The sequence below is a fragment of the Platichthys flesus genome, chromosome 20, assembly GCF_949316205.1.
Source record: "Platichthys flesus chromosome 20, fPlaFle2.1, whole genome shotgun sequence".
Classification (NCBI taxonomy): Eukaryota; Metazoa; Chordata; class Actinopteri; order Pleuronectiformes; family Pleuronectidae; genus Platichthys; species Platichthys flesus.
In genome coordinates, this window is record NC_084964.1 from 5322481 (window position 1) to 5335328 (window position 12848).

Sequence of the window (12848 nt, forward strand, 5' to 3'; positions counted from 1 at the left end):
CAATTAGGAGCTGGCTCTAGTTTGCAGACATATGAGCAATACGTCTCGGTGGTTAGACCCGATATCCCTCTTCCAAATCCTGCACAAGTAAGAGATGCATCCTTCACATCTTGTCCTGCCCTCTTAGAGAGAGGATTGTTCACTACCGTAGAGTTTCATGGGTACAGATGAGTCACCTGATCCCAAAAATAGAAGAGAGAGAGACAAGTTGCTCTCTTGTTACGTTTCCTATTGGTGCAGTGTTTTCCCTCTACCTGTTTGGAACGGGCTGTTTGCTTTATGCTGGTTTGTGCTTTCTTTTAGAAACTATGAAAGTGACTGGTAGTAATTGAGCTTTACCATGTTAACACCAGCAGGACTCAGTAAAGAAACCCTGAAGCTGCACCACCGCTGCTTCACAAAGATTTGTTCACCTGTTTATTCAACTTCTTGATGAAGAAGCAGAATAAGGAGATGATCCGAACAGTTGAACCATAGTTTTATTTGGGCACATCCATTGCCGTGAGACTACATGTGCAAATCATGTGATAGTACAATAATCTCTTTGATACATTTAAAGCCTCATAATATCATGTAAAGCCTTTTTTTTAAACTTGCTGCACATAGAGCCTCATTATTTACATGCAGACAACAAATACATTGTATTTATATGCACATTTCAATCCAGACGTTCCAGATATGGATACTTATAACTGGCCTGACATCAGATTTTCATTTTATAAATAAAACACAAATCTATGAAAAACACTGAAACTGCAAAAGCATTTGTATAATAGGAGATTCACTGTGCACTTACAGATATCAAAAGTGAACATGATTTACCTGAAATGAGAATTATTGTATGTTATGCTGTAACTGTAGAGTAATCAAGGATATTGGTTTGTAACCTATGAATAAAGCTCCTGTAGATGATTGACATGGATGGTAGCGAAAATATATGATAACATTATTTATAGTGGTATATGCCTGAACTTTCTTTTCGTCTAAATTATCAGTTTGTTATCTGATCAAATATATTTTATAAAGACACTCACTCACCACATTATCTCACACTCTCTCACATTCACATTACTAATTAAATTCCCAACATTCCTAGGTCTGGGACCTCAGTAAATTACATGATGTTTCAGAGAATTCCATGTCGTTTCAGAAGAATGCACGGCCAGATTGACCCTGTTGACCTCCTCGCCAGAGGCCTCCCCCCTCTTCCACCTTCAGTTCCACTGTGAAGTGTGTATCTACACATGAAATTTGTCCCATCTAATCAACAAACTAGAAATACATCACATTGAAAAAGCAATGATATCGTTCACATTTATCCGACTAGAGTTTCGATGGACTACACATTTTGCATTTGCACCCAGACCAAGAGGCCTTGAGGCTTGGTCACATCAACTTTTCAAACAAAAACTATTTCACTCCAAATGTATCTCAGTCAGTCACTTGAGGCGAGTAAATCTGCACTAACCTATAATGTACAACCAGCTTTGATGAGCAAACTACTGTAACGCTGGATCAGGCCCTGTGTGTGTGCAGCACGTGACAGTTGCGTCCCATTTGTGGATAACACAGGGAGTTCGCAGCGCGCCTGCTGTGCTACATGAGGTTTCTGGTATGACCAGTGGTGGCTGGTTAATACGGAGCGCTGGGGCACCGTCCCCTCCATCATCCTGTGGTGAAAAAGCCTGTATAAAAATGTTAAACATAATTTAATTACATAATAATATTTTACTCTTACAATGCTCCTGTGAACGTTCAATAGAAGTTGTTTTTCAAATTGTATTTGGTTAACTTCTGTCCAAACACTTAACACTTCCTGGTGCTGGGCGCTGGCCAAATGGATGTGGGTCCTGAAAGTTTCGTCAACCACGGGACCTGAGGCTGCATTTTAATAGGTTGTTTCAGATTTTCCTCGGGATGCAGCTCTCTGCACCCTCAACAATGTCTTATGTACGTATACGTCACTGAGTTACGTCTGCAAAGTACCCAACGATCCAGGTAATTTAAGTACCAGGTGGCTAACAGGGATCAGAACTCGCTCTCCTCCAGAATTTCCTCCAAGGTCTCTCCGAGCGTCATCTCCCCATCACTACTAGACAGGCTCTTCCTGGTGAGAAGGTCAAGCCCTGTCACGTTACAGTCCTTCAGCCCCTGACCTTTAACCTCTCCTAATCCAAGCACTCCACATCCTCCATGTACAGCCACCTGATGCAGGTGCGGGTGAGTTGGGTAAGTGCCACTCTCATTGCAAGAGTCATTCTGCCTGGCGCAGGGGGGGCGGTGCCCTCGAGTGCACTTCCACAGGTGCTTAAGAGGTGCGCCCCTAAAACAGCCCCTGACCTGGAAGGGGTTGGTGAACAGGAAAAGCTGCCAGCGCTTCTTCAGCTCAGCTTGGACCTAAGTACAAATAAGAGATGAGAATTGTATTTAGTTCCAATTTCATAGGGAGCAAGCTGGCCATCAGGAAAAATGATGTCACCAATCTTAATCAACAAAGCTCTGGTTTCCAGATTGTTTCTTGGACAATAGTGAGCGTCAGATCAGAAAACTTTAAGATGCAGTGTGTAAGATTTAGGTGAAAGGGATCTATTGGGAGAAATTTTGTAAAAAATATCATAGTTTTGTATTCACTCATGTCTTATCATCTACATTGTACTATATTTGTTGTTTTTCTGTACTCTAGTATGGGCCCTATATATTAAAATACGGTATATTGACATAAGGAGCATGTCGTCTCTACTATGCTGCTATTCATATGTCAGGAATCACAATATGGTCACCTCGACAACATTTTCCTTAATTTTACATGTATTTTTCTGCAGTTTTATGGTGTACTGTACACATTTTTGAAAGTTATAATGCTGAACACTTCAGCAAACAAATATCTCGTCACACTTCAGCGAAAATTAAGCAAAATCACAGTGAATTTTAAGTGTTTCAAGCAATCTGATGAATATAAGTCCAATATTCACTGTCCTTTTCGCATTTTTTTGCTTTTCGCCGACTGTTCTTTAGTGGCTTAAAGCTCCAATGGGTTCACTGGGATGTGGCATTCTCTGTCTGCCATTAAGTGCAGGACGAGCAGTGTAAGAAGATTATGTGACATAAAACAACATCTTGCTGCTGCCGCTGGGAACAAGGTTAATGTGAGGGGAGTTTCTGAGCTGAAACCAAAACAATAAGGTAACAGGGCCTGTTTAGAACTAAGGCTATTGTCAGTAATGGCTGGTAATTCTCTATGGGTTTGCCACTGTGAAGCTTTTACCCATGGTCACACATTCTGATTAGTGCAGCTTCGAAGTCTTGTGAAAACACAAGACTTCTTCGGCTTGTTTCTAAGCTTCATTTACACAATTCGGACACTGCAAGGTTCATCCATTAAAAATCCCAGAAGACACTTACCTCTCCATTAGCAAAACAGTACAGCACAGCAACCAAGAAACCCTTAAAAAAGGTCAGACATTACAAATGAGAGGTTGAAAGACCACAAACAAACTCTTGTCAGGTATGTTATTGACTTTAAATCTGTAACCTGGAAAGAGCTGAGGGTGAGGTTGAGGAAGTTCCTGGCGTAGCGACTGTTGCCCTCCACACATTCATCTATCAGCACTGTAAAGACCACTTCATGGACTCCGAGCAGAGGAATCAGGACCAGTGTTGCTCTTGCCAAGCTGACGGGCATAAACAAAACAATTTTTCTTTTCTTAATGGAAAACACAGGGAGCTAGAAAAGGCTATAAATCTTGCACAGTATTTGCAGAGAAAAGGACAATGAGGGAGCGCAGGGTTTTTGTAAATGCATGCATAACCTTCCCTCCCGTGGTGACATTTATGGTGAAGGGGCCCGAGTTTATAGCACTGGCATTTAAAATTCTGCTGTACATTGGAGTTCTTAACATTTAAATGTTAAAACTGAAACGTACTGTACCGTTAAAGTACAACACTTAGGGGATAGCTCTCGGCACTTGTTTCCTGACATTTGGACTTGGACAAAGTTACACTAGTGAGTCAAGGGAACACATGGGGAAGTACCTGTATCTGTAGTCTGTAAATTTCACCTGATCCGCCTTCAGCTTGGACAGCAGCAGCATCAGGATCTTGATGAATATGAAGAAGATCACCTGAAACAAACATCGAAGGAATGTTAAAGGAAATGTCTCCAAAAACAACTGGTGACTTAAAGGGTGGTTCACTGGAAAATGAAACTAAACTCCTCATCTACTCACCACTATGCCTATGAAGGGGTGGGTGAAGTGTTTGAGTCCACAAAACACTTCTGGAGTTTAAGGGGAAAACTTTGTTACAGCCAAATTGAAGTGAATGGCGGCTCCTTCTTCAGACATAATAAAATAACAGAAAAAAAACAAAATTCGGGCGTCCGCACATTGGATAACACCACACGAGCAGCATGGAGGCATTTTGTCGACGACCAGATATTCATACTCGACTTGAAACTAGATTATTTAAAAAGTGTTTTTTACCTCCACTAGCTTAGCCACTTCCAGAGGACATTTAGGCTTAAACCATGGTTTCGTATGTCGGGACACTTGGATGACACCACACCAGCAGTATTGACCCATGTTATGTTCATTCTGTTGTTTTATTACGTCTGCAGAAGGAGCCGGATTTGACTTAATTTGAATTGGATTTGGCTACCCACACCTCCATCGGCATAGTGGGGAGCTGATACTGAGTGAATTAAACATTTTCTGTGAACTATCCCTTTAAAGTCAAATGGGTTTAAATGATCATTGAAAACCTGTATCTGAGAGGAACAGTGTATTTGTGAACCGAGAAATTAGCAGTCAGTTATGCTTGTGACGGCTTCACCATTCGATATCACATGCCCTCACAAGACAGGAGCCGTTAACAGAGTGTGAAACCAAAGTAGCATTCAACTGAGGTCTGGTACCATGAGGAGAACAAACCCCTGGGAGCAGCATTATGTATCTGTAACGAATGATCTGTAACATCTTGGAAAGGCTTCCAAGGATAGACTTCACTTACGAGCACTGACAAAGTAATCGGGCCCCTTATTATCCACCAGAACCATCGGTTCACGATTGACCAGCACCTAGAGAATAAAAGAAGTTCCCACAGTCAAGCAATGAACAGAGCATTTCAATTAATTCATGAGTTTAGTGTGAAACATGTAATGATTTACTCACTCTGTGTTTTCATATACAATTTTGACGACGGTCCATGGTGTCACGAATAAGACTGGAGTTCCTGAAATGTAATAAAAGCATAAATGTGACCCAGCATGTTGAGCGATATGTGTGTAGACATTTTGTATGATTAAAACACTCTGAATAATACATGTCTCTAGAAAACTGGGTTAATTATAGTGAAGTTTGTTGTAATTTATGTTGCATTCAGCCGACTCACTTTGCTTTTCCAGGATTGGACTGGTGGATGGTATGACTTGCCTCTGCAGCTTTTTGCTTACTACCACTAGGGGTCTTCATAGTCTTGAAAATGTGCTGTCATTTTCTTTTTTCGTACATTCAACATATGTAATTTAATTTATGCATATTCTTCAATTTCAGTTGAATATACATAGAAATTCGGCCTCTTACTTGTAAATAGTATTTTAATCAGATTTTCAATTTCTAGACTGCTAAGAAAAAACTAAAAATATACATTTAAACATGAATGCACAAGCACATACACATACATATCAATATCCATTCACAGCGTACCCCATCCCAGCATCATGTACTTCTTCAGCAGGCGTCTCTTGGTCAGCACGGCGGTGAAGAGGAGCGTGTGGAGGAAGACGGCCTCCACCAGTAGCCAGAAGTAGTTACAGGCCACAAAGTATTCCATGCACACTTTGGAAAATTTGCACATAAACGCTGTCTGTTGAGCAACACACAGGGATTAATCAGTCCTGTGATACATTCGGCTGAGTATAAGGGGTGTATTAGTTATAATACCATGACTATTACTAAAGCACTGTTCATAAGTATCTACTAATAATGATAACAAGTATTGATTTATTTACTGCAGAGCTTGAGTAGGACTTCCACCCGGGGTCGTCCTTGGGCAGGTTGGAATACATGATGTATAACACGATTTCCTTGGAGATGACAGCCACGGCTCTCAGGATGAACGACACAAACAGATTCATGTGGATGTAGTTCCTGGTGCAGTGGAGCTTCCTGTTAAAGCAGATACGGGAGCAGATGGAGGGAGGTATTGATCCTGGTCAACTTTAAAAGCATTACTGAGGCCATGTGTCATGACAGGAAGCCGATTGACGAACGATTGAGAAACTCTATATGCATCTACATGGAAATGTCTCTTAGGTTTTAAAAAGTCATATATTATTGTTGATCTTCTGCACTGATTTGTAGCTATCCCTCTGTGCTGCCTTTTGCTCCTAAGGCACTGTGTTTTTAAAGCTAGTATATTGTCTCATACCCCAGTGATTGACTGTAAGAATGAACTTGCAATTTCACAAGTGACACAAAGTTTCCTTCATAAATGTATAATCATTTTACTGCTCGAGTTTCTTATCCCGACTTGTCTGGACCGACGCCTTCAGTCGTCCCAGATCATAACCCTCACCATTCAAAGCAATGAAAATGAGACCAAAATTGTAATAAGGAAACTCTTTCAAAACCATTTGACTACTGACCTCAGCATGCCCATCAGGAGAGTGGCCAGTGTGAGGGAGGTCAGGGACAGGGAATAGCCAATAACAGAGATGAGCCTGAGGGCTGTCTGGCGAAGCATTTCATCCTCCTGGACACACACACACACACACAAACACACACACACACACACACACACACACACACACACACACACACACACACACACACACACACACACACACACACACACACACACACACACGCACACACACACACCCAACTAAATGAAACGAGGGATCACAACGTCTCTTCAGATCTTTTGAATAAAGACAGACGTTATGGGACAGATGTCTAGAAAAAACACATTGTAGAATGGATATTAGATATCTAACACTCCTTATAAGTCCTGGCTTCCAGCTCCAAAACGTATTTCTTTTTTACACCAAAATGTATGTGCATATACCTGCTATAAAAGCCCATTGAGTATGCCTTTCTTTTTTTCCCCATGCAGTGAGTCATGGTGGAAATCCCAAACGAAGTTCTCTCTCCTCGCTGTCTTAACAGGGTTTCATCTTGCACTTGCATTGTAGCTAAGTTTACAACATTTAAAATAAAGTACACAAACCTTCACGGTTATTTAAGATGTTAAGTTAGCATCACAACATCGCACCAGCAAAGGTGCAGTATCAGCATTTAGAAAAGCGCATTCACCCGGGTGTCTCGTTTTCGTTACTGATGATCGAGGCCTGAGTCGATAAAAACCTGTCAAGTCATTTGGCCCGGGAACGAATGCAAATTATATCCAATCTCATTGTAGACCAAAAAAAAAGATGTTAGTGGATTTAGATAGAACTGAATTCCACACCTTCCTCACCTTGTCCTTAAAGAACTGGTCCTCCTGACACTCTGTGTCATCTCTCCAGGGTTCAGAGGAATTCTCCCTCTGTCGCCATTTTCCATTTTCTAAACACTCTCTGTGTGCCCTCCTGGAGCCATCTGCAGGTAATTGAAAGACACATTTATATGCATATGCAGAGGATAAGGTGACTGACTGTGGCTGGGGAGGAAGTCCTTTTCACCTGTGCTAGGTTTTTATTTGTATAACTCAGGAGATAGACAGGGACATCCACTGCGAACGGTGGTTCGATCCCCGGCTACTCCAGTCTTTAATCTGAAGTGTCCTTGGGAAAGACGCTGAACCCCAAATTGTCCCTGATGGCTGTGTGTGAATGGGGTTTGACAGGAAAAGCACAGCATATCGTAGCGCTGTCCGTACCGTTACTTCGGAAGGGGTTCAGTGCAGGAGAAGCTGATTTCACAAGACGACGTTCTGACAGAGACAATGTTACATGGTTGATTTTGTGATGAGTGAAATGCTATTTAAGAAGTTGAAACCTGATTCTGTGAAAGAGTTTGTGAAACCGCTTCAAGAGGACAAAGTAAAATTGTTCCAAAGTATCAGCTGGTCACAAAGAACTGTTACAGTGCAGATTAATGAATCAAATAATAAATACTGTGAAACGACCACAGGAAACCAGTAAGGTGAAGTTGTGTCTAGTCTTTCTCAGTGAGTTTTTCTAGTTTGCATTGACACCAATATTACATATCTATATATAATATAATATGATTGGAATTGAATATATCAATTGAACTCAATTGAAGACCTCTTATTTCTTCCATTGATTTTGTGAAGCTCTTGGTAACCTTGATAATATAAATGCTCTAAAGTTAGATTTATTATTATTAAATAATATATGTATTGACATTATTTAGAATAAAACATTTATCAGATTATGGTGTTTATACGTCATAATTTCCTTTAACTCTAATTCCAACAGTTTTAAAACCCCAACCTGAAATAGTTTAAGGTACGAAGCTACTGTTTCCTTCCTAATTTTGCAACTTAAACACAAACCACAGCTGAGGCGGATATTTGACCATAAAGTGATGCACAAATTAAAAATTTGATATCTCTTGATTTGCATTTTCACCACAGTTCGTAGAAGGAGAACATGAAAGTCACAGATTAAAAATGTATTTAATGCCAAGCTTGTGGTGTCATAAGATATAGGGTTAGGGAATCAATCCTCCGGGGACCGTGAAAGTTCAAACTAAATTTGATCACCCTGACTAAAGCCTGTCTTGTGATTTACTCGAATGAATGCGGTGACAAAGTAAGGCTGAGGAGCACAAAGGGTCATTCATGTAATAAGGTCAAAGTTACGGTGAAATCTTGAATGTGTGACCTAACATTACCCTCACTTATCCATGGCAGGTAAGATGGACAGGGAACCGACACATTCCCTGGAGATGAATGAGGCCAACAGACAAACGTGTCAAATGTTCCATTACAGTAATTTCCTGTAATAAAATCAAAGAAAAGTCAGAGGATCTCATGAAGGTCTGTACATGTAGAGCTAGGCAGACGTGAATAAAAGATAATAATAGCTCACCTGTTCTCGGGGTTGAGTGCACCAGGGTTCTGTTGCAGTTTTCCCAGTACTCAGTTCGTTTAGCGATGAGACTTTCAAGCACCGAGCCAGTCACCTTCCATGTGGATTCCAAAAGAATAGTTATGATGAAGAATTATAAGTAAATCCAAAGTAAATAAATCTATCCATCTATCTATCAAGTCGTCGTTTGATTCATATAGTTCCCTTTCTAAAATGCATGTTAGCACTTTGGTGCTGTCAAACATATTAAGCTGTCTTTTAATGTTTTTAATCAACCAAAGAATTGTTTTGTCCATCCCATTGGAGACGGCTGTAAAGGCGGGACAGGCTGGGGATGCAATAAGCAGACCAGACTGTCTAATTTCATTTGGCTGATTTGCTGAGGTCTACACGGATGATGACGGACGCACCCGACATCAGCTGTGTAGACTGGGTTCTGATAAATTTGGTTTTACTTAGTTATTTCTAATACATTAAAAAGGGGTTGAAATAATATTAAAAACAGAGTTTAAAAGTTGCTTTGACAGCAAAGAAAGAAAAGTAAAAACTAAAAACATAATCGACAGCTGATCACGATTGATTTATCTTTTGTGATAATTGCCCTCAAAACTGTTACCATACAGTGATTATTACTGCGCAGACATTAGCCGTTTCTCCATTTAGGGGCTCATTTAGCCCATTTTGAAGGCTCCTCCAAATGCGTCAAACAAATGTGTCCTTCCATTCCAGAGAAACAAAGGCTCATATGGATTGATCCTTCTTGGGGCCGACCTATCCCAGGATTCATTGCACTTCAGTGACAAACCATTTTCGAAAAGGAAAAGATTTCACCGAGCGACAAGACTACCAAACATTGAATATCATCCTACAACTCAACCGAGCAGCTACCATAAAAACAACGGGCATTAAAAATGTAGCTCTGTTGCTAAGCGACAGTCACAAATAAAGGAAAATGAAGGATCCTCCTTTAGACTAAATCGTCTCGTCTATGGGCCATATCCACAGTTTATATATATGTATTTCCACAGACGAGACAGCACCTGAATTGGGACACAGTTTTAGCTCCGAATGGCGTCTCTGGCTCAAGACAGAATCACTCGTGTCCAGACTGTTTTGGCTTCATTTTTGTAGTGGAAATGGAGAGGCATCGTCCATCTTTATATTAACATGGCCCCCCCACCCCACAACCCCACAACCCCACGAGTCGTCTATTGGAGGTCTCTCCCGGTTCGAAGGAAGCTGCTTTTTTTCTCTCCACTGCCCATTCTTCTCATCATGGGAACCACTGAGTTTCTCTATAATATTACAAGCTCTGGACATTTCTATGTAAAGTATATTTTGGTGCTTTACAAATAAAACTGAATTGAATTGAATGAGTTCATTTAAACAAAAATTAAACAAACTTAATTGCATGTGGTGCATTCAGATAAGCGAGCACTGTGCTATCAACACAACGTATGACTCAAGATGGACCATCTCATCTACATACAATTAAGTCAACGACATAAACAAAATAATTGATTTTAATCACACTGCTTGTAGAGAAGAGTGTGTAACAGTGTGTTTGCTCAGCAGCACATTTCCCCGTATGTGCAGTCTGTGAAGAGTTGTGCAGTGTTTGTATCTACCCACTTGGTGGGAGTATTTATTAAGCACCGTGTTGTGTTACTGTGGAAACATGATCACCTGTGTGTAATCTGTAATTGATGCAGGTCGTTTAGCAGCCGGGGCTTTCTGCATTAGTGTCATGCCTGCAGCAATGCAAACACACCACTCTCTGTTTATTCACATAAACATTATGCGTGTTTGTGCCCCTGAACTCGAGAATATTGTATTTGACAGCCATCCTATTAGTGATCGGTTATAAATTAGGGATTTAGTCTAATTTGCTGTCATTAGTGAGACACATTTGCATTTCCTTAATTTGAGAAGGAAGCTGAGGACCACAGCTGCCACTTTGCCTCATTTATCTTTCCATGGCAGGGGCGACGACAGTAGATTTCCCATCTTCATGCCACAGCGGGAAAAGCAGCTGAATTCTGCAAACCCCACCGGATTTGTTGTATCGTCCGCCTGACAGTTCGCCTGCCACCTGAGCCGCACAGATATTTCATGTGAGCTGCCTGACAGACGACGTTTCACTTCAATGAGGCCCGACCCCGTCCAGAGGGGCATCACCGGTGAAGGGAAGACAAGAGTCGATGTCAACCTTCTCTCTCTTTGTTTTTTCCCAAGGAAATAAACCTGCCCTAGATCCAGCAGCAAGATCTTAACTTCCTGAATATTTGCATGTATTATGATGTTGAAGATGAAAGTGAATTTGCAAAAAAATAAACTATTCAGGGCTCCCTGAACATATTTCTTTCATAATTGAAGTGGTTCTCAGCGTTTTTTGCCTGTCCCTTGAGAAGAATTAACATCCCTCCTCATTTGGTTTCCTAAAATGATTTTTTTCAATATGTCACTTAACTGGTGTTTTAAAACAGAGATATCAGAAGTAGAGACTGCAGAAAAGGCATATAAGCAGTGGGACTTGCTGTACACCAAATGTTATAGGAAAAAAGCCTTCAGATATTAAAACATTTTCAACATATATTTGTATTTCTCCACGGTCAATTAGGGCAGTTTTTTTTTTTGTTGCTGTGATTCATTTGAACTTCCCATTAAGCTGTGCCTCATACAACAAATCAAGAAAACGTGTTTTCTTCACAATATTCTCAATAGAAATCCAAAGATTAAAGGGATTTTAACATTGATCCAGCTTTAACAACCAGTTTGCTCTGTAATGCAAAAACTAAACGCTGGCAAACTAAAAAGGTCTAACATTTGTGTTCAGTATTAATTTACCTGGTGGCTGAAGATAACAAGGACGAGTGCGAGCAGGAGTGCGGTCCAGGTCCTCTTGTGCCAGCTTGGCAGCAGGGTTGGCATGGTGCTACGTGTTTACATCGAAAGCAATTCTCAGCTGGTTTCCTCCCTCATTCCTCAGCCCTGCATGGACTCACCAGGCCTCATCCTCTCTTTAGCGCCTCTCATCCACTCGCCACGTTTAGCTGACCGAAACTTAACCTCCTCTCAGTTAGCTCCAGAAAGGCTTTGTCAGAACTTAATGGATGATTCTCAAGACCAGAGGAAGTTCTTCTCCCGCTTGTGATGCTTGATGTAGCTGGGAAACTTCAGTTTCCCCAACTTTCCTTCTGGTTCCTGAAAATCCTCTTGGATCGGTCCCAACTATCTCCCAGGATTCCGAGCTACTTAAGGGTTCTCTGTCAATTAACTGAGATTTGACCAAATAGTTACTTCCCAATGACTGATTTGATTTCAAGGGGTTATCCTAGTTGAAGTCCACCAGTCATCTGCAGTACCAGTTCCCCTTTCCAGTAGGACCTGTGAGGCTGCGAAGGAGGTGTGTGCGCTCCCTATAGACACAGTGCAACTGAGAGCGCATGTGGATCGTCAACGACAGATCGCCTCTCCCACCCCGTCCTCCCCTAACCAATCAAGATAAGGCCCTGGGGAGAGCTGCCTACATAACTGGACTAACTTTGTTTCTGCAGGCAAATGACACTTATGTACAAACAGCCCTTGTGAGCACACAAAATCACAAATATTTCAATAATCATAACACATACACACACCACCAAATACCACCTGTACTGTCCACAGAGAGGGAAGACCCTGCCCCCCCCCCCCCCCCCCTCTCCCTGTTTATCTCTCTCACACAGTAACTGGACATCACCCAGCGTCTCTGACACTAATGGGAATCTAGTGTAAACTAAAAGCACTGAAGCCA

At 41.3% G+C, this 12848-nt stretch overlaps 1 protein-coding gene across 1 annotated transcript; it reads right to left on the reverse strand.

The window, feature by feature from the left end:
- Nucleotides 1–471: 471 nt before the first annotated feature.
- On the reverse strand, nt 472–12441 carry LOC133976053 (glucagon-like peptide 2 receptor). The gene is made up of 13 exons (XM_062414138.1): nt 11903–12441; nt 9056–9149; nt 8859–8963; nt 7477–7598; nt 6644–6750; nt 6008–6164; nt 5703–5862; nt 5169–5229; nt 5008–5074; nt 4033–4121; nt 3533–3671; nt 3403–3444; nt 472–2397 (listed from the first exon to the last, which is right to left on the reverse strand). Exons 1-13 carry the CDS (start codon nt 11984–11986, stop codon nt 2029–2031), a joined length of 1596 nt encoding a protein of 531 aa, XP_062270122.1. The 5' UTR covers nt 11987–12441; the 3' UTR covers nt 472–2028.
- Nucleotides 12442–12848: the final 407 nt, after the last annotated feature.